General features: G+C 45.2%; 11 protein-coding genes and 1 non-coding gene across 12 annotated transcripts; 5 read left to right on the forward strand and 7 right to left on the reverse strand.

The window, feature by feature from the left end:
• Positions 1 to 583: 583 nt before the first annotated feature.
• Positions 584 to 2,755, reverse strand: C8R40DRAFT_1035973 (uncharacterized protein; the record flags this gene model as incomplete). The annotated part of the gene is made up of 1 exon (XM_046223547.1): positions 584 to 2,755. A coding segment is annotated over one exon (2,172 nt), but the record flags the coding sequence as incomplete, so codon positions are not given.
• A 493-nt stretch (positions 2,756 to 3,248) lies between these two features.
• On the reverse strand, positions 3,249 to 4,911 carry C8R40DRAFT_1066398 (uncharacterized protein; the record flags this gene model as incomplete). Its single annotated transcript, XM_046225774.1, has 2 exons — positions 3,249 to 4,784; positions 4,831 to 4,911. The coding sequence occupies 2 exons, from the start codon at positions 4,909 to 4,911 to the stop codon at positions 3,249 to 3,251; spliced, it is 1,617 nt and encodes a 538-aa protein (XP_046090391.1).
• Positions 4,912 to 8,183: 3,272 nt separating this feature from the next.
• C8R40DRAFT_1166540 (uncharacterized protein) lies at positions 8,184 to 9,536 on the forward strand (the record flags this gene model as incomplete). Its single annotated transcript, XM_046230865.1, has 7 exons — positions 8,184 to 8,204; positions 8,268 to 8,311; positions 8,357 to 8,377; positions 8,430 to 8,672; positions 8,740 to 8,813; positions 8,870 to 8,979; positions 9,024 to 9,536. The coding sequence occupies 7 exons, from the start codon at positions 8,184 to 8,186 to the stop codon at positions 9,534 to 9,536; spliced, it is 1,026 nt and encodes a 341-aa protein (XP_046090392.1).
• Positions 9,537 to 9,961: 425 nt separating this feature from the next.
• On the reverse strand, positions 9,962 to 11,877 carry C8R40DRAFT_1158695 (uncharacterized protein; the record flags this gene model as incomplete). The annotated part of the gene is made up of 8 exons (XM_046229771.1): positions 9,962 to 10,115; positions 10,182 to 10,235; positions 10,292 to 10,388; positions 10,440 to 10,759; positions 10,812 to 11,181; positions 11,242 to 11,305; positions 11,357 to 11,467; positions 11,518 to 11,877. The coding sequence occupies 8 exons, from the start codon at positions 11,875 to 11,877 to the stop codon at positions 9,962 to 9,964; spliced, it is 1,530 nt and encodes a 509-aa protein (XP_046090393.1).
• Positions 11,878 to 12,138: 261 nt separating this feature from the next.
• C8R40DRAFT_1036670 (deoxyribodipyrimidine photo-lyase) lies at positions 12,139 to 14,012 on the reverse strand (the record flags this gene model as incomplete). Its single annotated transcript, XM_046223600.1, has 3 exons — positions 12,139 to 12,318; positions 12,388 to 13,465; positions 13,516 to 14,012. The coding sequence occupies 3 exons, from the start codon at positions 14,010 to 14,012 to the stop codon at positions 12,139 to 12,141; spliced, it is 1,755 nt and encodes a 584-aa protein (XP_046090394.1).
• A 238-nt stretch (positions 14,013 to 14,250) lies between these two features.
• On the forward strand, positions 14,251 to 16,602 carry C8R40DRAFT_590327 (CoA-transferase family III domain-containing protein). Its single transcript, XM_046235554.1, has 8 exons — positions 14,251 to 14,687; positions 14,748 to 14,864; positions 14,934 to 15,095; positions 15,152 to 15,210; positions 15,269 to 15,528; positions 15,592 to 15,674; positions 15,723 to 15,774; positions 15,832 to 16,602. The coding sequence occupies exons 1-8, from the start codon at positions 14,488 to 14,490 to the stop codon at positions 16,402 to 16,404; spliced, it is 1,506 nt and encodes a 501-aa protein (XP_046090395.1). The 5' UTR covers positions 14,251 to 14,487; the 3' UTR covers positions 16,405 to 16,602.
• A 270-nt stretch (positions 16,603 to 16,872) lies between these two features.
• Positions 16,873 to 18,153, forward strand: C8R40DRAFT_1066403 (uncharacterized protein; the record flags this gene model as incomplete). The annotated part of the gene is made up of 7 exons (XM_046225775.1): positions 16,873 to 17,074; positions 17,124 to 17,398; positions 17,493 to 17,530; positions 17,580 to 17,622; positions 17,739 to 17,803; positions 17,846 to 17,975; positions 18,109 to 18,153. 7 exons carry the CDS (start codon positions 16,873 to 16,875, stop codon positions 18,151 to 18,153), a joined length of 798 nt encoding a protein of 265 aa, XP_046090396.1.
• A 291-nt stretch (positions 18,154 to 18,444) lies between these two features.
• C8R40DRAFT_590845 (uncharacterized protein) lies at positions 18,445 to 19,419 on the reverse strand. Its single transcript, XM_046235555.1, has one exon. The coding sequence runs from the start codon at positions 18,973 to 18,975 to the stop codon at positions 18,454 to 18,456; it is 522 nt and encodes a 173-aa protein (XP_046090397.1). The 5' UTR covers positions 18,976 to 19,419; the 3' UTR covers positions 18,445 to 18,453.
• A 497-nt stretch (positions 19,420 to 19,916) lies between these two features.
• C8R40DRAFT_1066405 (uncharacterized protein) lies at positions 19,917 to 20,487 on the reverse strand (the record flags this gene model as incomplete). Its single annotated transcript, XM_046225776.1, has 2 exons — positions 19,917 to 20,427; positions 20,483 to 20,487. The coding sequence occupies 2 exons, from the start codon at positions 20,485 to 20,487 to the stop codon at positions 19,917 to 19,919; spliced, it is 516 nt and encodes a 171-aa protein (XP_046090398.1).
• A 1,037-nt stretch (positions 20,488 to 21,524) lies between these two features.
• Positions 21,525 to 22,047, forward strand: C8R40DRAFT_1066406 (uncharacterized protein; the record flags this gene model as incomplete). The annotated part of the gene is made up of 2 exons (XM_046225777.1): positions 21,525 to 21,732; positions 21,797 to 22,047. The coding sequence occupies 2 exons, from the start codon at positions 21,525 to 21,527 to the stop codon at positions 22,045 to 22,047; spliced, it is 459 nt and encodes a 152-aa protein (XP_046090399.1).
• A 1,611-nt stretch (positions 22,048 to 23,658) lies between these two features.
• C8R40DRAFT_t42 lies at positions 23,659 to 23,756 on the forward strand. Its single transcript has one exon. It is a non-coding gene; the product is annotated as a tRNA-Ser (tRNA).
• Positions 23,757 to 25,235: 1,479 nt separating this feature from the next.
• Positions 25,236 to 25,902, reverse strand: C8R40DRAFT_1066408 (uncharacterized protein; the record flags this gene model as incomplete). Its single annotated transcript, XM_046225778.1, has 2 exons — positions 25,236 to 25,352; positions 25,489 to 25,902. 2 exons carry the CDS (start codon positions 25,900 to 25,902, stop codon positions 25,236 to 25,238), a joined length of 531 nt encoding a protein of 176 aa, XP_046090400.1.
• Positions 25,903 to 25,978: the final 76 nt, after the last annotated feature.

Genomic DNA, 25,978 nt, shown 5'->3' on the forward strand with positions numbered 1-25,978 from the left:
AGGATCCTATGGGTATGATTTCTGTTTTATTTATATTGAATTTGGCACCTGAGGCGGTGCACCATTGGTCTAGTATGTATTGTAGACTCCCAAAGTCATCCTCCTTTGATAGGTAAACTGTTGTATCGTCTGCAAAAAAGGTCGCGATTAGGCGTTCTATTTTCCCGGGTATTTGTAAGCCTTTGAGATTTGACTTTCGGAGTAGTTCTCCTAGGGGTTCAATTGCAATGTCAAATAGCAAGCATGACAGTGGGTCACCTTGACGGACACCCCTTGTTACTTTGAATGGGGTTGAGCTTTTTTGACCGTTTATAAAGACAGATGTGAAGGCATCGGTATATAGTGCTTGTATAGTTTTAATGAATTCGTTTGGTAGGCCATATTTTGTTAATGCTTTCCAGAGGTAGTCATGTTTGATTTTATCGTATGCCTTTTCTTGGTCTAGTGCAATAATTGCCCCATCTTGCTCTGTTGTTTCTGCCAGATTGATAATTAGTTTAGATAGCCAGATTTGGTTATATATGTGCCGTCCTGGTACGAATCCAGCTTGTGCTGAATTGATGATGCTTGGTGCTGCCTTTGCTAGCTTAATAGTTAGGGCTTTAGACATTATTTTGTAGTCCGAGTTCAATAGAGATATGGGGCGGTAATTTTCCATTTGTGCGCGGTCATTCTTTTTGTATAATGGGCACATCCAGCTCTCTGAGAAGTGTGTTCCACTAACCATTCCAAAAGTTTCAATGTCATTAAAAACCCGCTTTAGGACTTCAACAATGTTGAATGCTTTCTTTCTGTGTGCTTGTGCATTCTTACATCTTGCATGTATTATTTTCCAAATCTCATAGCAGATTCCATCGAGTCCCGGGGCCTTGTAGTTGGCTGATAGTTTAAGTGCTTCCTCTACATTCGTGGTTGTGAGTTTCCTTTTCATGTCTGTTTTGTGTGCATCAGAGATTTTAACTGTCACAGCGTTTAGAATTTGTTCAGTAATCTGTTCCCGCTCCATCTGATCTATTGAGTCTGTGTCTTGTTGGATTAGTTCGTGATGGTTTCGCATCATATCTGCCATCCGTTGTGTATTGGTTTCATAATGTATTACTGGTTCTATCTGTGGTCCTGCTCCGTTTCCATTGCTTTCATGTGGAATTTGGAGGCGTAGTATCAAGTCACGCTTTTTTTTGTTTTTGTTCAGGTTGGACCAGTATCTGGATATAGTTTCCCCTTGAATAGAGTAATTGCCCTTGGCTGTGGATCGTGCAGATTTAAGTTTTTGTTTTTCCAAGGCTGTCAGTGTCTCTTTGAGGACTGCAGTCGATAGTGATCTCTCATCATCGCTCAGTAATGGGTCGTCACTAATGGTGTCGATTTTTGTTTTCAGGATAGCAATTTCTTTGTTTATTCTTGGGATAACAATTTTGGCTCGTTCCCTTGCCAGTCTTGTGAACCGATGTTTGAAGTTTGCCCATAGTGTCTGATGGTTGTTATTTGGGTCTCGTTCTTCTTCTTGGTCCACCTGGTCCATTTGTTGCTCTAGTAGTTTGCCTTCATTTTCAATGAATTCTTTCACGACTTTATCATATATTAGGTGTACAGGGAATATCCATCTCCCTTTGCCTGTCATGGGTGTGTTCTCACATGTGAAACGTACTGAGACCATATCATGGTCAGTACTTATTCCGACTTGTTCGATCTGCCACTCATAGCTTTGTTGCATGTTATCCGATTTTGTGTAAATTCTGTCCAGTCTCGAGTGTCTTGTTAACTGGTTCGTTCGTTTTTGTTTGTATGTGTATTTCAACGATGAGGGATATGTATTTCTCCAACCATCTTCGAGTCTTAGTTGGCGTTTGAGCTCATCGAATGCCTCAGTAATCACTCCTGGGTCACTTCGTGCTGGTAGGCGGTCAAGCGGTTCCTCTACAAAGTTCATGTCTCCTAGGACAAAGTCCGGTTTTTGGATTCTTGGGTTCCGTGTAAAAAATTCCTGTACTTTCTTCCAGAAGGTAGTATTAGTGGCGGCGTCTGCATTAGGTGCATATATTGCTAGGATCGATATCTTCTCATTTTCATGCCAATATGTTTCCATTAGTAGAGCGTGTCCTTCCACTACTTCATAGGTCTGGATTCCTTCAGAGTTTGTGATGTTTTTATTTAGTGCTATTGCTACTCCTGCAGCATTTGGGGTGTTCGGGAGTTTTGTGTAGTATATTTTGAGGTCTTTTTCATATACTCGTTCAATTTCTTGACGTCGTTCGGCATTCATGTGTGCCTCACCAATTACCAGGATCCCTATTTGACGTTGTAGCATTGTGAGTCTTATGTCTGCCCACTTATTGCTCGTATGGTCGATATTGACGTTACCATGGCCTTTAATGTTTAGTGCTGCGATCTTAATAGAGACTTTCGTTCTTTTGTGGCATCTATCATTGGAGTGCCTTCGCAGTTGGTTGTTGGAAACAGTGTTCCGGGGCGGATTATTCCTTTGGGTCCCTTCTATCAGGTCAATCTGACCCACGGGCTGCACTAGCCGGTTTCGGGAGTTGTCTCCCAGCCTGTTTTGAGCTCCATCCTCCCTCACTGGGGGATAATGAACGCGCTGTTCATTAGCACTCTCGCTGGTGCCCCTCGTTGAGCTCACTGCTCTTGAGGTGTCTCGTTCCCGAGATATTCCTACTCCGCTTCCATTCCTTTCATCAGGAGTGTAGTTGGAGGCTACAGCTGCACTCCTTCCAGGATTGGAAGTACCTGTAGCCATAAACCTGTCGTTGTCACCATTAGTAGAGGGGTTGTTAGTATTGGAAGCGGTTAGTTGTCGAATAGGTGGATTCAGACATCACCTCGCGAAGGTTGATGGCTGATGATCCTATTGGGGGATTCCTCGTTGAATGCTTAAGTGTTCTTAGGCACAGCAGAAGCTAGACAACGGGAGGCCAGGACTGCTGGCAGGTGATCCCCAGGCTAAATAGCCTCACCATTGCGGCATGGCTCGACCTCATGAGGAATCGGCCTCATGAAGTTTTGCTATGCTGTACTTCCAGTCACGTCCTGTCCTACGTATAGTCAGTAAATTAAGTGAAGGAGGTTTGCGCGTGTGGCTAACGCGGCTTCTCCTAATCCTAAGCTTAGGTATTGGACTTATGTGAATGTCTCGCCATTGGCCGTATTTGGGAGGCCAAGGTCATTAACGGTTTAAGTAGTAAAGAATGTAGCATATCCTATCGACGGCGGTCATCTGTTTAGGTAGTATGTTAGAGGTCCCGGCGCGCGGCCTTCGTCTGTTTCTGCATTTTCTTATATTCCTCAACCTCCTTGTGTATCTCCTGTTTCGGGCCCTTCCAGTTCTTGTATTCCGGATAGCGGTATTGGCATCCATGGGTTTGGTGTTCGTTGGACTTGCAGAGCTTGCACTCCGTATATGCCCCTGAGATATCGATTGTACCCATTTCGAACTGTTTTGTGCTGATGTATTTCCGGATGAGGCGCTCGTCGGCATCCCTGGTGATGAACGATTCGCTGTTGGCAAACGGGGCTGCGTATAGGGTCCAGACGTGGCATCGTTGATGCTTCTCCGTTGATTCGTAACCCGCATCGCGGACTTCGGTTGAGTCGATGAAGGATTGTACCTTGTCAGATGTGGTTCCCTCAACCCTGGAGGAGTTCGCTAGATCTCTTGCAAGTCGTTCATCCGTGGCAAGTCCTTTCCGGATTGTGTGTTCGATTTTGTCCCCCATCGCAGCGTCCGCCTTTGTCGAGGTGACGAAAAGGATACAGACAACCCATGGAATGTTCTCGGTGGATGGTTCGGTGGCATGGAATGCAAGGATGTTAGAAAGGGCAAAGGTTTGCAGGCTCAGGATGAGTGTGCGGACAGCTGGGGGTTGTACTAAGGCGAATGCCACATTTCGGCCTTTGTAGCGGTCATTCTTTGCGTCTTCGCCACGTTGAGGCTGCTCGCTTCCGCCTCGGCCTCTTCGTCTCCAGTTGGGCTTCCCTCTCCCTCTCCCAGAGGGTCGTTCTTTGTCGGCGTTCAGGTCATTGTAGAAAGGAGAGTTAATTTCAAGATCCTCGCATCCAGCTTCCTCGAGAAAGGTGCGGATGTTGCTCATTGTGTCAGGGAGCTCCTGGTGCATGAACTGGCCTCCATTGAATAGGACAATTGCGATGTAGTCTCCGGATAGGTACGTTTCGATTCGTTCAGGGGAGATCCCTTTGAAGACGTCGGAGGGGTAGAAGACAGCTTTTTGGAAGTATCCTTCGTTGAGCGAGCTCATTCTAAAGCGGCGCGCAATTTCAGAGGATGGGGGACCGGAGAAATCTAGTGGACCGTGCGGGTTGTCATACCCAAAGAGGACTCCTTTTGTCCGCTCTTCATCGAGTGTCCCCACTTTGACTACCGAGTACAGGGGAACAGGTTCGAATGTACGTTTGACCTTTGCCGCAAGGTGTTTAGATCGGGGGTTGGGAGTACTAGCGTCTGCGGGTGCTCGTCGACTGCTCTGAGGGGGGGTTGTGAAGGGATCTGGGCTTGTCGCATTAGCGTGCATGGAGGTGTTCCCGGGGTCGGAGTATGGATTATAGTTGGATTCACCCGACCTTCCTTCACCTTCCCTACTGTCCTCCGGGGGTTCCATTTCCACCATCTCCATGCTATGGTCTCGAGAGCCAAGGGTAGTGATTCCGGTCATGTACGGGATCTTCCTGTTAGCTTTGTTAGGCGAGGATCCGGTTGGGGACTGGTGGGCGGACTGTGATTCGTGGAGCCTCCTGTTTTTGTTTGGGGCAGCCTGTTTCAGTATGAGTTCTGGGTTAACCATGTGAGTTCTGGGTTACCTGGTTATCCTCTTCACCGTAGACGTCAAGGCCAAGGGTTCTTGGCTCGTGTGTGGGGCCTCTGGGTGCTTCCTCGCTCATGTCTGATGTTTCGTGGGTGGGAGGGAGACGGGAGGGAGTGAGTCGTGGGTTTTTCGTCTTTTTTAGTTTTGGGACACGCCTTGAGCGTTAGGTTTCCGTGCGGTCGGTTAGTGCCTCGAGGTCCGATTTTCGGGGCTGCGTTGTGTCTGAGGTTGGCGTAGTGCATGATTTCCTCCTTTTTTCTTTTCTTTTCCCCCTCCAGGAGGCATGTTGATTATGGGACAACTTGTGGCCATTACGTGTCTAAAGGCTGTGTGCCGTAAATTTTATTTTTACAAATATTTTATACTGCTCTCTGTAGAGCAGTAGAAGCTGCGCTAGCTTCCTCTCCTGAATCAAGGAGGGTCCAGAGATTGTTTGAATCTTCTGGAAGAGCACGCACTGTGCTCTTCGTCGGCTTATGGGCTGCGACGGGGGGCGGCGCTTGTCGGGCGCTTCCTTGATGGTGGTGGTACCGGATCAAGGAGTCCCCCCCATTCATTTGCTTATGGATCATCGTATCTTGATTCATAGTCTCTTTAAAAGTATACCACTGAACGAGAGCACTTTGCCTGATATAAAGAGTGAAGCATTGAGATCCTCTGCAGACTTCTACTTCATACTCTCTCCTTTCACCGCAATATCATGCCCAATATGGATCTGCTAATAACTTATCCACAACTATTTGTTGCTGTCTCTTACCCTTTTGTTGTTTAATTACTATCTCCACCAGTATCATGGTGTGTGAATGCCTTGACGGTTGCACACAGCTCTGCTACATAGAGCACTAAACTCATAGCTAAGCCATGTCTCCAAAAGCCAAACATCACAACCTCTTCCAGTGATTGGATACAAATTGCTGCTTTCGCAATAGAGGAGGTGATAGAATTGAGTAATGCAATTGGAAACTTTTTCTCTGGTATGAAATTGCATGCGTTGGAGGATCCCGTAGCCTGTACTGGTTCTGGCACACAATTCAACCATGGGCACTACTGCCACATTTCATTCACAATGATTGGCAGAATTTGATTTAGCTACTGACCAAACCACAAATGAGAACACAGTACAAGGCTATTTTACCCTGGTGGAAGCAGTATTTTGTCCAGGCCTTCTTGATCTGTTGTAAGCCAACCAAACTCTTTCACTGCTAAACAAGTTACAACTGATTTACGGCAATGTCAGTATCAGTCTTACTGACATCTGAACTCTGTTGCAAAACCAATTTATCTCTTCATCCTAGATAACTTATGGCCTGTGAGTCTCATTATAGATTACAAATTATTCAAAGACCAGCTCAAGTAACTGGAAAAAACAGTGCTACTGGATATACAGCTTTACATGCATACATGATATATAACCATAATATCTTTTTAGCCTATGCAAAGGAATGCTAGAATTCTAATCAGGCATATACTCCACATCTGCAAAACATGTATACTCACCAGAGCAAGGATACTGGCTGGAGAATGCTCTCCAGCAATGAAAGCACCCAAAGCAAAAATCAAAGCCTGCTCTGGGTGCTTTCGCTGCTGGGAAGTGCTCTGAAGTGCTCTGAGCTGCTTTCGGCTATTGAGTCAAACATACAGGTTTTGCAGATGCATCTGATACAGATTTCTCTGGTATATTTGTGGTAAAGAATTTTCCTTCAGAGTCATTATGTCAAAACTGCGAGTCAATTGTTGTTTTGAAAGATCAATTATTTTTACCAGTAACTTTGCTTGTTGAGCAGGCATGGTATGTACAGTGGTGACACTCTGAGGCACCAACCTGGATAGAAGTATCTTATATGTTATAGAATATTGTATAATTTTAGAATAGAGAAATGCATGATGGGTGCCTTTTGGACACTATTTTTGAATGTTCTTTCAGAATATAAATTAATATAAAGCAGTGCATGTGATTGAACATATAAGAATAGTGACATGAAGTTGCAGCATCTTGTGATGTCCTATGTCAGTCACACAAGATAAATGTAATTCAATTTAGTAAGGAGAAATTGCAACCATAGAAGGAAATCAAAATTGCATGTACATAAGGATGAGACTTCCACAAACTACAGCATGGGCAAAAGGGGCAAGCGGGTAGAACTGAGCTGCTGAATATACATCACACAGGTTGTTGCTAGTATCAACTATCATGAATCTGTCAATCATTGATGTATAGTCCACGTTATACTCCGAGTCTACATTATAAAAAGTAAGACCACTATAGACTGGTGCCTCTTGCTATTTCCTCTCACTGTAATATCATGCAAAACACTCACGCACCAATTACCTGCTTCCAACTTTATACTGCAATCTTTTACTCTTTTGTTTTGTCTCAGTCATTATCTCCACCTGCATCATGGCGTGTGAGTTGTACAATAGTCCACCTTATCTGCAAAACCTGGATAATTGTAACAAAAAAGGTACTGGCTGGACAATGTGGGGAAGCATTGTCAGGCTCCTAGCCAAAAATACAACAGCATTTGAGAACATATTCTGGCATAGCTGGAATCTACTGGGATCTGCTATCAGCCCTTATCTGAATTTCCAGGTTTTGCAGATGTCACTGTGCATTAAACTCATAGCAAAACTATCTTTCTCTAGAAACCAAACATTACCAGCTCTGTCAGTGATCGGGTACAAATTGCTGCTGCGGCAATAGAAAAAATAAGAAGTACATCTAATACAAGTGAAGGCCTCTTCTCTGGTATGAAATTACATGTGTTAATTCTGTTTGGAATTCTCACTCTTTGTGCTAGATTTGGCAAACATATCTTTTGGAACTTCTGCCACATTCTATTCACAATTGGCAGAATTTGATCTCATTGTTAATCAAACTACATATGAAGATGCAGTACAAAATTATTTTCCCTTGGCAGAAGCATCTCGTTGCTGAATATTTGTTCCTTGTCAGTGACTAAATAAACAATACCAGTGTCAGTTCTCCTTAACAAATGAATTTTGTCATGAAAGTAATCTATCATCCATTTTATTCATCCTCTGTAAAGCAGATGAATTATGGCCTGTACGTAGTATCAATACAAATTGGAAAATATATAACTTCACTAACAAGGATTTCAGTGCAAATGGATATGCAGCTATACGTGCATACATGATATACAACAATGATACATTCTTAGCCTATGCAGAAGAATGCTGGAACTCTAATCAGGCATATGCTTTGACTGATGCAGACTTCTCTGATACATTCACACTAAAGGATTTTCCTTTACAATCTTCATGTCAAGGCAGTGAGCCAGATCTTTACATTATCCTAGTTATTATCTAATCAAGTCACAATTAGTAACCATGGCTGGTGGAGTATTCTGGGTAAGCTAAAATGCAGACACAAAACCTGGAAAGTAACATGTCTAAAATAAAATAATATTCCAGGAGACAGATATCAGTAATCCATCTATAGATGGCCTTGGAACAGGGTAAGTGTTTTCTCAAATAACATATTATTTCAGAGCTGAACACAGTCAATCAAGATACTTCCTTATGTGAGATATTTTTAATGGGTAGTATTTCTTCTGCAAAAGTAATTTCAATCAGTTTATCAGCCCTTTTGGCCAAAGCAACATCCAATCAAACATATTTGATTGCAGCTCAAAGTTCAGCTGCATTCATCAAGGCCCATCTGTACAACATCAACAGTGTTGTACAAGACACTATATCAGCTAGGGAAAATGATTCATGTAGCACAAGTGGAAACATGTGGCCTTACAATGCAGGACTCATGATTGAGGGTTTAGCAACTCTTTACTCATTTACTCAAAATGCAACAATGCAATCATTGTATGTATTTTGCTTATGTATAAAATACATATTGAAAAACTCATGAACTGAATGATTCAATATTTAGACTCAATGATGCTATTGTTGCAGCTGTGCAAAATACTGTTTGGGTAGCAGATAATGGTATCATTGCTAGTGGTAGTATGTGCATTATTTTTTTTGCAATTGGTGGCTTCAAAGAAGTTTTACTCTTATAGCTCAAAAATTGGGTGATAATATGCTTGCTCGTGGTCTACTAGTAGCATACAGTCACAATGCAACAAGTGCTGAAATAAGGACTTACATTGAGGCCTTTCTGGGGGTACAGGTGTGTTTTGGTGAAATGTGCTAAAATGTTGCTGAATTCCCTAGTACAATGCTATAATCGACCTGGCAACTGCAAATGGAACCAACATCTATACAGCTTCTTGGTCAGGCCCACCATCTGAACAATACTCTGCAAGCAATCAGATTACTGCACTTACAGTTTCAATTGGTGCTATTTTGCTTCAGGACAACTCTACAAGCTCAAACTCTTCCCCTATATCAACTTCCACCCTATCCCCTATAAGATCACATACTACTGTACCAGTTGGTGCTCTGATAGGTGGTATTGTGGGAGGTGTCATCCTTTTGATTACCTTGATTATAATCCCCACATATCTGTTGCGACACAAAAGACAACAACAGATAGGCCAATCAAACAAAAATGGATTGGTCCCATTTATGTTGTCATTTGCAGTAACTTCTGCACCAACCACTCAATCAACAAGAGGAGTAACTACAGCAACAAATAACAAAGTAGTCCCTCATAATCTTCCAGAACATAGGGGCTCTTTCTCCCAAACCATCGGAACAGAGATTAGGCAAGTTTTTCCATACTAGATAATTTTGCATTTCCAACTAGTTTTTTCCTAGTCCTGCCACTTTGATACCAGTATCAGTTGCAATGGAGATCCACCCACAGCAAGTTCAAAACCCCTTTCGAAGTTCAAATCAAAGAGCCCGAGAAGATATGACAACTGAAGAGCTTGTAAGAGTTCTCAATGAAAGGCTTCAGCCAGGATCATGGGACACCAGTGAAATGCCACCAATGTATGATATGTGAGGGGAAGAATGAAGTATCCAAAAATAGAGTCAAAGCTAAATATCTATTCACTAGTAGTATACCCAATTTACACTATACAAACAACCTTGACCGGGATTCCTGTACTACACCTGAGATTCCGATATGCAGGAGGCCTATAAATGAAAAAACCCGTCGACCAGATAATTTTCTATCTCGATATGAGCTGTATATTTCGAAAATGTTATGCGGCAACTCTGGAATTGACTTTCTTGATGAATTCAGATGTATCATCGAATGGGTCAAAACCATATGCTTGCCGCCCAAAAGATGTGGGGATGGTTTCTTTACCTGCTCTGCCAACAAAATGAGATTCCCCTTCACCTCCAGGGAAATCACTAAAGGATTCATATATGTATGGATCAAATTCTGTTATTAGGGAAGAGCATCGGGGCGAGACGTACGGTGCTGGGAGGCCTTGCTCAAAATGGATCCGTTGATCTCGAAGATATCCCGCGCTGTATTTACAGTGAGCAGGGCATTGGCAGCATAGATATTAGATATAACCACGCACTTGTACATGGTCAATGGAACTGCTGGGATGTACATCACCGATGAATCCGTTGTCCCTTTATGTTGCTGTTCTACTGCGTGTACCACGTCGCAGTGCCCTTCTCATATTGATTTTAATATTAAGTTTCTTCAATGAATTAAGAACGTACAATAGATCTGATCCCCAGGTTCCACCTTCGGAATCGCAACCATGGTTTTGTACAGTTGCAGGTGTGGATGAGTGATTTCATTCAATTCTTGACCTTTACCCATTCCACTCCCCGGGAAGAGAGGATTCGACAGATCGATCTCCCAGTCCTCGACCCTGAGAGAATTTGAAGAAGAATGACGTGGACGAAAGAAAGGACGAAGAATAAGATACGCAGTGGCTAGCGAAAGCATTGGTAAAACTCGTAGTGTCCCCTCGTTCTGCCTCGTCGTTGACATTGAAGTCCATCCCTGCCACGGTCGGAAGACAGAGCATTGGTTTCTGAACGAACAATTAACAACCTGAAGCCGCGAACGGAAGAAAAATAACACACGCAGCATTATAAAGATCTTGCTTGGCACCGACCCTTGGAGATGCATCGAAAGGATCATGTTCACGCCAGCTAGCATTACCCTGTAGAATTTTACGCCAACATGACCGAAACTGTGGGTCCTCCCAGCGTTCGATAGAGCCCCCGTCGACGTGAGGTCCAAGTGTGAATGTTGCATCACCTGGCGTACGGATACGAAGACGATCAAAATAAGAAATAGGGTTGGCAAGGCTAATCTCTGTGTTGGGATCGGATGTATGCCAGAGTGAGAGAAGTACACGCTGTGTGTTGAGAATATTAGGATGTGTACGTGCGAGAGTTTGAGCCTCGGAATTGTATAGTTCGTATATCTGGGGGTTATCCGAGGGGAATCCTATAGAGTGAGGAGGGGGGTTAGAACATGAATAGAGAGTGAAAAATAGTAGCTACCGACCTCGAACAAGCTTCCTATTTACATTGATGTACTGCCGAATGGATTCTTTCCATTTAAGTGCTTCCTAACCCGGAAATGAGTGCTTGGCCTTATATTGAATACTCTAGCCTCGAACCTCTCTTTGAACAGCGCCAGTCACCAAGATTACACCGGTTTGCTTGACATTTGCAATAGTGTCCTCCGAAAGGCCTGCGCGTAATTCTTCATAACTAACTTTTGGTATGACCTTGTGTAGACACAATTTCAGCCCAAAAATGGTATCACGGGGGAATCGACAATGAAATTGCAACGTTGATCCATATATCTGACCTTAGATCCTAGAGAAGCAATCTTTTCCGTCTCCGTCTCCAATTCAGCCAAAACCTCTTTCCAAGACTCCAAAAGGCTTTCATTCCAGATTTCAGCTTTCAAATCGGAAAACCTTGCTGGAAGATCATGAGAGACGTTGGGATCAAGTGTGGAAAAGAAATCCAGGATTGCACCCTCGTTCTTTTGCGCTCGAGTAGGAACGGGAGCATTGCTGGTATTGACCTCAGTAGCAGTGGTGATTGAATAAAATTGCGGAATAGGGAAAACCCCTCGCTTTGATAAGCTCTTGTAACATCCACTGGCCAGAATTCGAGAGCGACTGAACATCTTTCTGCTTGTATCAGGCTAGAGGGATACATTTCTCGTCGAGCACCTTTATGGGCAGATAGTTCTTCCGAGATGGACCCGGTTAGATAAAGTCTGAGGTTGCATAAGTTCGTCAGCTGGCCTGTACATGCCGAAGGCCGCAATCACCATTGAGCGATGGAGAAGTTTTAATTGTTCTCATGAGGTTTACATTGGAAAAAGGAAGGAACTGGAATATTACGATCATCCAAACCTGGACCGCTTTCGATCTGTGTTATACGTTCAATCTCTTGTCCCTTGAGTGCCACCGCGCTTTGCATCAGATCCTCTCTTTCCTTGCGCCTGATCTTTCGGCTGATATCGAATCTTCACCAACGGCCTATTCACCCATTCCAATAGTTTCAACTTTTCCCGCAACTCTCTTTCCTGCTTATCCTTCGTATGCCGAAAAATTTCATCCACCTTCCACCCTTGAAATAAAACATCTCTCCAACCTTTCTTCCCATCGCCAAGGTCCTTTCCAGACGGCACACCTTCGAACTCCGCAATCCAGGCCTTGACATAATCACCATTACGATCGTAATCCCATGCCTGTTTCACAGGATTGAACTTCCTTCCTTCGGTTCCACCACCACCACCGCTAGCGTCCCTTCCCCTAGGATCGTTCCCTACCCCAGCAACATACGCCCAATTTCCCCAGTTATTCGCGACATCGTGATCTATCAGCATACATTCATACCACTCTGCACCCAAGCGCCAGTCGATTCCTAACCATTTTGCTAGAAACGAAGCGCAATTCTGTCGGGTACGATTGGAAGTGTATCCAGTGAGTGCCAGTTCGCGCATACTAGCGTCGATGAGACCAGTCCCTGTCTCGCCTCGGATAAAACGATCAAAGGTACAACGAGTCTCGGGAGAAGAGAGATTCGACCAGTGGTAAGAGGTATCATTCGAGCGCTCTTTGAAACCCTCGATAGAGAATAGTCCATCCCCAAATTTCCTCATACACAATCGCATGTAATCTCTCCACAAAAGCTCGAAACGGACAGCTGATGTACCTTTATTTTCACCTTTGCCAAAACCTTCTGCGTTCGCCAAATCAACTTCAGTATTTAGACGAATACCGAAATCAGGAAGATCTTTGCCGTCCTCAAAGGCGACCATGTATGCATTGACCTGTCTCGCAGTGACACACCCTAAAGCGAGGTATGCACTTAGCTTAGTAGAAAAATCTTCTCCTAGAAGGCCATTGCGCGTATCCTTGTACGTGGACAAGCTACCTGAGACCAAGAGATGAAGAATACGTTCGTGCGCGCTTGTCTCACCGCCGATGAATGGGTGAGCGGTTGAAGCGCCTTGAGGTTTGAGAACCGGTGGTCCGAGTCCACAATCTTGAACGGGCTTTTGCAGAGAGGAGATGAAATCGTCGAGGCTAGTGGGTATGGTGAATGGTGCAGCTTGGGTAGGAACTTTGGGTGGTATTGGAGGCAAATTCGAGTGAGTTGAACAGTGTGGTACACGAATATTGTCCCGAAGTGGTTCAAAGGATTTTCGGAAGGAAGTGAAGACGTCAGGGACTTGAGCTGGATCAGACGTAGAAAAATCGTTACTATGGGAGAGTTGAGCTCTAAAATATATTATGATAATCTTGAAGCCTACTCGTTTAAAAGCATCTCCTCTCCATCCCAGACCTTCCACTCAATCTTTCCGTCGCCCTCTTTCTTCACGGCTCGCTCAATCCGAAGTTCTTCGTTGACTTCCTCGCTCGCCCAATCTTTCGTCATCCACACTGCGCCTACTTTGCCTTGAAATTCCTTCCGCTTGAGTATCTGACCAACAACATCTTCCATCCTTCCGACACGAACAATTAAATCGCTTCCACGGTGTTTCAACGATTCCTTCAAATCCCAGATGCTCTCAGCAAGAAACTTGGCTCGATGGGGCCCGCATCTCCAAAATTTGCCTAAGCGCGAACGAGCTTGTGGATAGGGAGATTCCAATTTCGGATCTTGGAGAAAACCTGATACTTCGATTTGGTTTGGAGGAAGAATGTAGAGCGGAAGGATATGACAGAATTGAGGATGTTTTTGCAAGTGGTGAAATATGGGATTATCGGATATCCGTAAATCTCGTCGAAAAAGATAGATTAAATACATGGTAGAAGGGCAAAATGCCCCCAGCGAACAAAGGACTGGTTTTATACTGGTGGAGAGACATGCGCGTCACAAAGTGTCAAGGATCGTGATCTTTTCCATGGTGGCTGGAAAGGTTATCCAAACAAAGAAGTACTGTCTTTTAGGAGGATGTATGCGTAGTCATTCTGAACGATGAAGATCTTACTTGAAGTTGAACTTGCTTGCTACGGCGGTCGATGTGAACGTGTAAATAAGCGCCGATACATATTTGAGCGCTACCTTTGCGACCTTTGCGAGGATACCTCCATCTGTCCTTGAACCCGCGATCTCTATAGTCTTTGACAAATCAGCTGCGTCAGGTATACACAATTGAATTTTACCATCTGCTTCGGGCTGAAATCCGATACCGACTACAGAAATCTGTAGTAATAATCGCCATCGGTGCAGTTTCGGAACGCCATTGTCTGCCAGTTTTGATCTATCCCTCGCCCATTCAATGGGTTTCAAACTGTGGGATGGACTCAAAATCCGAAAACCCATCCTTGTCGCTGTCAGGTATCGGACATACGGACTATCGGCCGATGCATCCCGAACGACCATAAATACGACATACATCCGGTGTCTAAAACTCGATCCAAGTTCCAACGGCGATGTTCAAACTCTCTCGAACGCTTTCTACTACGCGACGCCAGCTATGTCGGTCGGTACCACTTAGATTTATCTCTTTCTAAGGCTGATTCATTCCGTATTATTTAGAGCTTCACTCAGCTCAATATCAACTCAACAAAACCCCGACGACCTTCCTCTTTCCGGAATACGCGTATTGGAATTGGGCCAACTCATTGCTGGTCCGTTCGCTGGCCAGTTACTTGGGTAAGGCATGTTTCCAATGTCAGTCTCCTACGCGTCTTGATTTTCTATCCAAACGTGTTCGTATCACAGACAATACGGGGCAGAAGTGATTAAGATCGAAGCACCAAAAACAGGAGATCCATTACGCGTATGGAGAGAGCTCGACGTAGATGGCACAAGTCCGTGGTTTAGGAGTATAGCTAGGAATAAGAGGAGTGTTGCGATTGATTTGCGGAAACCAGAGGGGCGAGAGTCAGTCTATGTTTGATCCTTCCCTCTTCCTCATCTTCCTCATCATCATTGGTTAGACTTGTCAAACGGCTAGCTATCAAAAGCGATGTCATAATAGAAAACTTCAAACCCGGCAGTGCGTACTACCTTCTACTTGCCCTCCTAGTATACATTGTAAGCAATCACCCTTTCAGCACTTGAGAAATGGGGTCTTGGTCCCGAAGACCTCCATCCATACAATCCTTCTCTCATCTTTACCCGCGTCAGCGGTTACGGCCAGACTGGACCTTGGGCACCACGGCCAGGATATGCATCTGTGTGCGAAGCCGAGTCCGGGTTCCGTTATATCAACGGTTTCCCAGATGTTCAAACTGGTGGTCTTTCTGGCCCTCCTGTACGACCTAATATTAGTCTCGGTGATTCCGTAGCTGGGTTACATGCGGCATTCGGTACTGTGAGTACTTTTCCACAAAATTGTTGGAAGACTGAACCTGGAAAACGCTGCGTATTGTTGTAGGTTCTTGCATTACTCGCTCGTCGAGAAAAGCGTAAACAGGGTCAGAATAAAGGGATGACGGTAGATGTTAGTATTCTGGAAAGGCAAGTATGTTAATCGATTATCATTATCCATTCACTGATATGTTACAGCATGCTGAACTTAATGGAAGGTATCGTGCCTGAGTACGACCGCAAGGGCAAGGTTCGTGCTGTGAGACCTGAATCTACTCTTTATACCTCTTACCATCTTTATCTCCAGATCCGGGGCCCCTCCGGCTCCTCAGTAACCGGAATCGTACCCACTAACGCCTACCCTTGTCTTCCCGACACCGAATCACCGACTGTTCCCTCCTACATTGTCATCGGCGCCAACGGCGACTCCATCTACAACCGCCTCATGCAGGTCGTCGAACGCCCAGACCTTACCGGACCCTCCTACCAGCAAAACCACCACCGAGTCGAACGGCAGGAGACTATCGAGAAGGCCATCTCAGCGTGGACAGTGAGGCATACCGCGGAAGAGGTGATAAAAGCGATGACTGCAGCGGGTGTACCAGTCGGACGCGTTGTCACGGTTAAGGATATCGTGGAGAGTGAGCAGGTGCAGGCAAGGGGTGCAATTAAGGATGTTTGGGTGGATGGGAATGGCAGTGGGAAAGCCGGGTGGAATTTGAAGATGACAGGAACATTTCCTGTATTGGAAGGATGTGAATCTCAACCGAAATGGGCTGGACCGGAGCTAGGGCATCATACGGAAGAAGTCATGACGGATGAGCTGGGTTTGTCGCCAGCGGAGGTTGCGAAACTGAGGAGCGATGGGATCCTTGGATGAAGGATGGACAATTTTGAATGTAGAAATAGAATTTCAATGGCTTAGCTATCGGTATGTTTTAGCGCACAAGCTGTTTGTTTGTACAAGTACCTTCAACACTGACATTCGGCATTGGATGATGCCTTAAACGTTGAATGATCTTCAATAGTCTTCAATCCATTGTATCTCAATGCCACCATTACCACTGCAGCCGTCCCAAGCCTTCCCGCTGGTGATCAATGATTAAAGATCATCTGTAGCGACTTAGCCTGTCACCGCGCCACTAATCATTCTTTCGTATGATGAGGTTGCTTGTCTGGAAAATCTTGGCAAACCTTGATTTGCAGACAACTGTGGTGCGAATTGAATATTTCAACATTGGTGAACAATGTTCAAGCCTTCAATCCAAATTATAAAATGCCAACCCTATTCCCCTGGTTTGTTCCCTTGGCACGGTTTTCATCAGCTCACCTATTCGCAACTTCTATGATGCCTGATCATTTTTGTCTGCTCGCTGCTCTTATTCTGATTTTCTCCATTCTATCACCATTTAATGGTGTTGACGCTGCTCCAATATCCAGAGTCTCCTCTTCCGATCTATCCCATGTGCCTAACGGACTCATGAAACCCCGGTACATTCTTCCCACTTCCACAAACAGGTCGTCAGACTGTGAAGTGAGAGTGGAGACAGGTATTACCATTATCCGCTGTTGCACCCTGAGCACGAAATTTCTGACCAGTGGAGGGTTACCTAGTATCCACTCCTTATGTGGTCGTAGTCAAAGGCTCAGCTGGTTTGGTCGGTTTCGTGCGACTCATGTATAATGACCTTCGAGATATCCCGGTCGCAATTAGCATCCAAATCAACATTGGGCCCTCGGTTCTTGTTTCATTCTTCGTTGTACTCTTGCTCGTTGCGGGTCTAGGCTTTGTATCAGGGCCTGAGGACGAGAACGACCACGAGGGTGAAGATCATGATTGCTATGCTTGCAATCATTGTGATCTAGAAGAGAAAGTGGGAGTAGATCTATTTCCCTAGGACATCCTGTGCCCCGCTCCTGGCAGGGCATGCCCACGATTGTTCATCAGCTGTACTGCTGTGGTTACAGGTGGTCACAAAGGACGGGAAGATGTTGCATGTCGACGGGTGAGGTAAATTTGTTTTTGAAGACTGAACAAGCCGTGTAATATAACAGAATAACTACCGCGCACGCGTACGGGTACAGCATTGGTTATAACGTAAGTGATACTTCCTTGTACAAGTCAATATCCTTAAATATCATTCTTTCCCTGGCACTTTCTAGTACTTAGTGTAGACATCTATATCCTTTCTGAGATCACCTCCTTCTGAATAGTTTATATTGTCGTTCCGCACCTTTTTCTTGCCATCTGCATCTCTCATGGCGGAATGTTTGAATGAGTGTGTCAAAGACTTATTATAGTCGCGACTGGTGTGATTTAGATCTCACGTGAGCGCGTATCCTGGGAACGTTGACGCATTGACGGGTACTGGTGGTACTCACACGACGTCGACCTCCTCCGAGTCTTCAAGCCTCAATATTCATCAAAGATCTGGTGAACGAGCCCTCCTGGTGAGACCTGTCAAAGACTGTAAATTGATGCCGATACTCTCGCTGGATGGGTTTATTATTTTCTAACGACAGTGCCTGGTGAGTAGTGCTCTTTTTACAATAAAATTTTGCTGACAACTTCTGCATTTCGTAGGTCCCATGCGCTAAGCCTACGCTGAAGACGTGCGGGTCTTTGTAAATTGAAATGGGCCACGGAATCGAACCTCCCCTCAACTCGCGAAAAAGTAAAGACTGCCTTACATTGACAAGGAAGATGCTTGATTCTGGCCGATCAGTCTGTTGTGTCAACCTTGGTGCAGCTTCTTCTGACCGCTCCCCTAAAATCATCTGCGTTTACAATACTCCCGCGTTCAAACTCAATCATATTGGTGAAGTGCGCCAATACCTTCCCCTCATGTATGACGTTAACATGTTCTCTCGAACTAGATCTCTTGAGTACAAGGCAATAATCTCAATTTAAAGTACAAATATTCATCTTTCATGACCTTGTCCCCCACCAAAGTGTTATCTGTGTTCCTCCAGCCTGAATCTTCCTATGATATTCCTTCAGATTAGCACCGCCCACCACAAAATCTCCTACAGTCTTCGAGACGCCGAACGCGACAATCCACGCTTTGCAAGGATTATATTTGGCGTTCCAGACGCCGTTATTGATTTTGGCACAGTCTGCTTTAACTTCTGTCCTGAACTTGCCAGAGTTTCCGGAGCTCTCGCACTTGAGCTCGAACATATTGGTGAAGGCATCACCATTTGTTTTTGTTGTGGTGATTAAGAGGTCGGATCTCTGGTCGGTGCCATTGTAGACGTATTCTTCGCGAGTGACCTCAGCGACTCCCTCGTGACCAAAGTATTGTTGGAGGTGGCGAGCGAGCTCTACTTGAACCCAACCTTCCCATCCGCCCTTCTGGTCATATGCTGCCTTTATCTCTGCTGATTTGTAGTCCGCCCAATCAGCAATCGATTCCATAATCGGGTTCTTGTCAACAACGCTAGAAGTCATCGACGTTGGTTCGAAAATCCAAACACAAGTAAAAATGATCCGTACCTCATGGTTGCAACTGGTTTGGGGGACTGGGACGTACAGCGGACACACCAACCTGGCCTACTTTTATAGACTCAAATCTCATGTAGGCACACAAGGGTTCACACTAAATAGGCGACCGCAGAGAACTCTTAGAGGCTTGGTAGGGCTTGGTACATGCAGGGTACATTGCACCTGTCAGAACTCAAGCGAGCCTGAGTTCGCCTGGCTGAATACATCTAATACATCTCATCTGCATTACATGTGTGTAACTATCAAGGGGAAGCCTACATAGGGAAGCCTGGTGGACACTGGAGACACCTGGAGGCCTCTGGAGGCACGTCCTTGAAGAAACAAAATGATCAAAAACCAAAGGTCTCCTCAGAACAACTCACAGTGACAAGCCCCACGTGAGCGCGTATCAGGGAATCAATAAGTCACTGCCTTCACATCCTAGTTCGTCGCCGTCTCATTCCATTGTGTATCGCAGACAAGAATGGTTAGTATTGTAACTGCGGTGCCTGGTGCCAGTGGTGAGTAAAGAGCTCGTCTACATAGCCATATGAATCTCTTGCACCTCCATCCCGTCCCATCCACATTCTGTGCCAAACCCAACTCCCGGACGTCGATTGCAATAGCTACAGGAGAACTACTAGCCATATGAAAAATACGGAAGTAGCCAGGAGGACGGGTGCCCGGACACGAGATCAATGTAACCACCTCAATGGCGAAGGCATACCGAAACCCTCCTTTTCGTTGGTACTACATACCAGCCCCCAGCAGAATACTTAAACTATTCATCCAGTTTGGCATTCTTTCAACCACGAACATAATGGGTTTTCCTCTTATTCATCTGAACCAGATCTCCCGAGTGCGATGCCACATTATGACTACGAATGCAGTTATTGACTTACTCAAGTTCAAGCCCTTGTTCCCCACCAGATTGTTATCTCTGTACCTCCAGCCTGAATCTTCCTATGATATGCTTTCAAATTAGCACCGCCAACCGCAAAATCTCCTACTGCCTTCGTAACGCCGAACGCGATAATCCACGCTTTGCAAGGATTATATTTGGCGTTCCAGACACCATTGGTGATTTTGGTACAGTCTGCTTTAACGTCCGTCCTGAATTTGCCCGAGTTCCTGCAGCTTTCGCATTTCAGTTCGAACATGTTGGTGAAGGAATCGCCGTTCGACTTTGTAGTGGTGATCAGGAAGTCGGATCTCTGGTCGGTGCCATTGTAGACGTATTCTTCACGAGTGACCACAGTCTGGCCTTCATGACCAAACGCTTGTTGAAGGTGGCGAGCGAGCTCTACTTGGACCCATCCTTCCCATCCCCCCTTTTGGTCGTATGCCGCCTTTATCTCGTTTGATTTGTAGTCCGCCCAATCAGCAATCGATTCCATGACCGGGTTTTTGTCAATAATGCTGGGATTGTCGACATCGGTTCAGTATTAAAGAGGTATTTGGAAATGGAACGTACCTCATAGTTGCAAAGTAAGGCTAATCGTAGAGTCTATGCACATTCCTTGCCTGTTTTATGGACTTGTGCAATGAATGGGTCACTGCAAGAAACAAAAAGTATGTATAAGGTTTTTCATTACATGACCTGCTACTGTCGGCGCCATTCCAGTCCAACTTCACCAGGACCTTACCAGGACTCTATGTACAAGTGAGGAAAACCTTCAAAAATCTGTGGCATGCTGTCAGGTGCTGTTTGAAGCTGTCCACCGCACGATGATTTGTCGACCAGGGTCGACATCTATACTCAGGCGGAGTCTCGGAGGATGTGTCTGCCGACATCGACAGGTTTCAGAGCAGGTACCTTGACCTGCCAGGAACTTCCCTTCACCGCAGCAGGTCCTAGCGGGCCAAACCGGGATTAGCTTGAAATCTGCGTGTGAGGGCGCAACTAGGCACAATCGCAAAGAACGAATTTCGCAAAATTGTATTTGAGAATTGCTGCTTCTCCAGGTATCACCCTGCGTCTCGCTTTGTCATTTTGACCTCCACAAGTATGTACATTGAATGACTATGCATGGCATTTCTCGCATTCTTCGGATCTGTGTTCAAAAAGGTGCCTCGTATACTATTACTTCATGATCATCCACGGCGGCACTACTGATTCAATCTTTTCTACCAGGAAGCAACATGCATTCGTCGTTTGCGAGATTGTGTTCAATGTTGTTGACACTTTCGCTGCGAGTTCTACATCAAAAATAAAATTCGACGGCCCATGTTCTTCGGTTTCCAACTTCGAATCAAGAGGCCCATTTGAAGCTGCGCCAGCGGGAATGGATGAGAATTGCAGTTAAGTCCCCAGTGTACGTACATGAAGAAAATGGATTTGGAGACAGGAGCTCTCTGGGCCTGTCATCCGAGACATTTCGGAAATGCCTGGAAATGCCCGCAGCCAACTTTCCTGATCGAGACGCAATCTACCAAATCGAGTTTAAGGCCTTGTCATAAAAATACATAGTCTACGTCAACTGTTCTCCTTTGTTCTCCAACTCACAATTTCTGCGATGCTTTACCGTTTAATCTCTGCACTCCTTTTCATATCTTCCATTCTTTCATCGCATATCGTTAATGGCGCCCCTCTCTCCCCACTCGCCGCAAACGACTCTTCAGTCCTACAACTGTCAAGTTCTGGCATCAATTACGAGTTTATCAAAGTCCAGATTCTCGCCCCTGCTAATGAAAGACACAAGATGTCGGCGTCAGCACTAACAGGTACGAATATCTTATTACCGAATCACAACCAGCAATCCAACACTGACTTGTCGAGGGTTCCCAGTATCAGCCACCCATGCCTCCGGTTCTGTCGTGAAAATAGTGCATAACATCTTTCGGGGTGGCCGTATCACAATCAACTTTCGAATCTACATTCGAGTCCCAATCCTCATCTCTGTCTTCATCGTACTCTGTTTAGGGGTCATGGCATTCGTATCAGAATTCGAAGACGACGACGAAGAGACAGAGGATAGTGCCTGCTCTACTACTTCGGACGGCGAGAAGAAAGCTCTCATAGATCCGCCTCTTCAGTAGGACATTGCTTCAGTGTATGTCCCTACCTATGGTATTGGCTCAAACCCTTCGATGGTTCGTGGGATGTGGTTCACGAGGACGGAAAGCGCGGCGGTTGTTTACACGCTGATAACATCATAGGAGTGAACTCTGGGTCCAGGCTAAAGGTCGCGTCTCGACTAATAATAATCTCAAGTGTACATAGAGTCGCGTCTTTAATTACATATGACCGTACGATCCGTGAATGCCATGTCCCACATTCTTCAGGGATGTGCTGAACGTACTGTACCCCTATGAATCATGTAGGCGACGAAGGCCGAGTTGAGGTCGATGTGGATGGAAATGGGTTCAAGAACATCAATGTGGCTAATAGAAACGTCGAGGGTGTCGGATTATGGGACCACGATGAAGTTTGGATCAGATCAATAGGATTTCCAAGGACGCTTAGATCGGGAAGCTCACGCTGAATAACATTGACTTCAAGGCTTGCAATGGACTGGCGGTTTTTGTTGTGGTACTTCAAATATATGTAGTGTACTATCTTATCGCGATGTGTACTGCCAATCATGAATTCATGCTAGTACGGACTTGAGAATCGGTAAACTTTTTCGTTCGCGTTCCGCCATTGTTCAATAGTGATGGTCCTCCGTTTATGAAGCCATTCGTAGTCTTCAGTTCTAGCGATACTAGCGATTCAGTGAGCAAAGATCACGACAACATTTTCGGTGATCTCAGTCATTTTTCTGTGTTAAAAAAGAATCACTCACCTTGTAGGCTTGTACTGATCTCTAGAGATGTCGGTTTTCTTTTCCCTGAGTTTGTGATTTTTTACTTGTGTTTGTAGAATGATACAGAAGAGCCACTCAGCTTGTTTTGTGATGTTTTATTGCTTTAGCTTTAGGGACCATCGCCCTTCAGCTCAACCAGTTGGCACCCGGATCCGATTTGGTGTGTTCAACAACTGGGAATTGGGGGAGGGGATGAAAGGGCATTTCATTGACAAAGCACTTCATTGGAAAGTACACCCCCAATACTATCCGAAGTACAATGTCTAGCCCAACACCGGCACAGCTACCAAATGCCTGCAGATTATGCGGGCAGGTATGTCATTTCCTCGTAGTGGGATAGCTTCCCGCCTTTCGCTGTGGCTACAGGACATAGTTTCACTTTGGTTATCAAAACAACAATAATGTTTGTACATAGTGTTCATGGATTCTGCGACATCGAAACAAAATGTCTCCAATTCATGAAACACTTGAAGGCTGGCACCATTCATAATACATAGTAGCTACCACTATGTACCCAAGGTGTATATCATATATATATGAATCTATCCCCTTGCTACCTCTGTTGTTCATTGATCTCCTATTGGTACCTAAAAGCTAGTGCCCTGGCGACGATCACGATCACTTTCTCTGAAATTTGACAAGTCACTTTGTCGGAGTGGTTCACTTCCTTAACTCACCATCCAGACTGATACAAGAAGTTAAGCCATCAACGTTCAACTATGGAGCAGACCGCAGTGTGGTTTTTGACCAGAAATTTATTGCCTTGGGTTTCTCCCACTGGCAGCCTTTGCCCCGCGACCTGATAAGAACCAGATATGTTTGAGCTAAAATTTACATTTGGTAGGTCACTTTGCCGGAGTGGTTAACGGGATCGCCTGCTATCTTCTCGTAGTTCCAAGCGGTTGGGCTTTGCCCGCGTGTGTTCGAATCGCACAGGTGACGTTTCTTTTTCCCCTTTTCACGTTTTTATCTCCTTTAGCATCCATTGTCGCGAAAAGTTGAAGCAAAATTGGGAACATCGGGGGAGTTACATTCGAAAGCAAGTAACATAGAATGATCGAATTTTACTAGTAACCACTCCCGCAAACTGGACTAAGAATTCTTTTTCCTCCCTTCCTCAGCGAAACAAGACAAACTCATATGTAGTAGAGGTCGATCCACCGCCAACACTACTTACTACTATTCATCACTTCCCCTTACACATCGAATCATACAACCAACATCTCAGATTTTATCACAAGTGAATCTCTCAATTTAGAACCTCGTATCCCATCCAACTCCAGCAGTTCGATTACTCAAGTATTCATAAGCCCAGTACTCAAAGTAATTGAGGGTTTCAATGTCTCAGAAGGATACGGCGGTGAAAGGCGATCCCGTTAACCACTCCGACAAAGTGACAGTAAGATGACCGTCAATTTGGGTCACTATGTAGATTAGTTGTTGGTACATGAAATGATCTAATCATCTTGCCTTCTATGCCTTTTCGCCTTCGCGCTCAGCCAATACGACCCATTAGGGCACTCACATTCTGCAATACTAGTCTCAAACGTCTCGATACCATACCCTTCAAGAGGATTCGTTGGTACGTTATACCTTCCCCTCAGGTTGACGGAGCAGGGAGTGATGAAATGCTCGTGCAGGTGGTCAACGAATTCGAGAACGTTACGTTCCATGGTTCCGGAGATAGCGATGTAGTCAATCAAGCTAGAGGAATTATAGAGAGGAGTGAGAATCAGTGAGCCAAATTTTTGTGTGAATACTGACCTCACGTGAATAACATACTCGCACAGCCCAACACCACCTCTTCGCTCCGGCCCGAACCGTGCAGGTGACGGCGATCGCAACAGTGGAGAGCCCGCTCTCCTACCTCTCCTTCAAGTCCTCCTCTGTTAAAAGTGACAAAATTTCAATCAACTCGGTGCACTAGTGGCTTCAGACAGGTGCAAAATGTCTCAAACGAGGCCGAATGAAAGGCAATCCCGTTGACGATTCTCAGGCTAGCAAAGCGACAATAGCAAAGTGCCTGACATCCACCGATTGACCCAATATTCTCGAGCGGATTTCGGGATTTAGAGGACAGTTGTTGAGTTGAGATCGATGGGTAGAAAATGTGGCGGACAGAGTCGAGACATAGCCATACTCGTGGTGAGATCTCGAGTAATTATCACCTTTTGTCTTGAGCGCTGAGCTACATGGTAGGCTTAAAATTTGAAAATCGCAGTCATAGTCTCACAAGCGACCCGACGAGTACAGACGTCCATGTTGTCCGCTGATTTCACCAGGAAACATCTTGACCTTTGGTTCAACGTTGCAAGCCATCATCCTTTTGAATCCTATATCCACCTCGGCGAATGAAAAGGTTCTCCTTACTTGCCGCCATCGATTTCCTCAAGAGCTTTTTTCTCACCATGGAGCGGTATCTTAACGCGGGACTATGATACCGAGAACATCCCTCAATTGCTCCTGAACAACATTGGACAACACATCGTCTACTATCGACCCTGTTCCTATGAATCCTACGCTTCTGCTTCTATACGTCTTCACGCCCAACAAGTTCAGAGACCCTGGGCTACAGTGCCCAAAACGGTGTCACCAGTGATAACTTTTTTCCTGGAGTGAACGAGGTAGGTCAGTGAGAAGATAGCCGAAAAGTGTCTCAAAGTGGAAAGCTCACGTCAAATCCGCACTCTACACTCATATGATCAAAAGATTTAGGGAATTGGAGCTTGTATCCTGCGGGATATTCCTTTCGGAACCGCCTAGAACTCCCAGATACCTCGTTGACATAAAGACAACAGTCAGGAGGAAAAGGGATAATGAAACGAAGACAATGTGCTTGTATCGCCATCAATTCATGACGTTTCAGACTATCGGACTTCGGAACTTTAAGCCCCCCTCCTACAACTGAGTCGGTGCATTCACTACCAGAAAACGACTTGTAAGCCTCGATTTCATAGTAATTAACGGACTGGGCGTGTGTGTCCTCTTCAGCAGGTGCCTTGCCCTTATTGGCCTTGTCACTGGATGCGGGAAGACCCATGACAGGGAGGAAAAAAGGAAGAAGGAGGATCGTAAGCGGGATGCGCATATTTCAATGTTTTGTTCGTCACTTGAGTCCAGCTCAGCAGTGAGAGTGGCGTCGAAAAGGAAAGGATTGTTTGTTG

Source organism: Lentinula edodes, assembly GCF_021015755.1.
Source record: "Lentinula edodes strain Le(Bin) 0899 ss11 chromosome Unknown C8R40scaffold_4, whole genome shotgun sequence".
NCBI classification, from domain to species: Eukaryota; Fungi; Basidiomycota; class Agaricomycetes; order Agaricales; family Omphalotaceae; genus Lentinula; species Lentinula edodes.

Excerpts from the sequence above, each read along its gene's own strand:
- C8R40DRAFT_590327 (XM_046235554.1), top strand. The coding sequence starts at position 14,488 with ATGGGTTTCAAACTGTGGGATGGACTCAAAATCCGAAAACCCATCCTT. Across the intron at positions 15,211-15,268 it reads AGAAAACTTCAAACCCGGCA|CACTTGAGAAATGGGGTCTT; the intron begins GTGCGTACTACC and ends TCACCCTTTCAG. Across the intron at positions 15,775-15,831 it reads AGTACGACCGCAAGGGCAAG|ATCCGGGGCCCCTCCGGCTC; the intron begins GTTCGTGCTGTG and ends CTTTATCTCCAG.
- C8R40DRAFT_590845 (XM_046235555.1), bottom strand. The coding sequence starts at position 18,975 with ATGACTTCTAGCGTTGTTGACAAGAACCCGATTATGGAATCGATTGCT.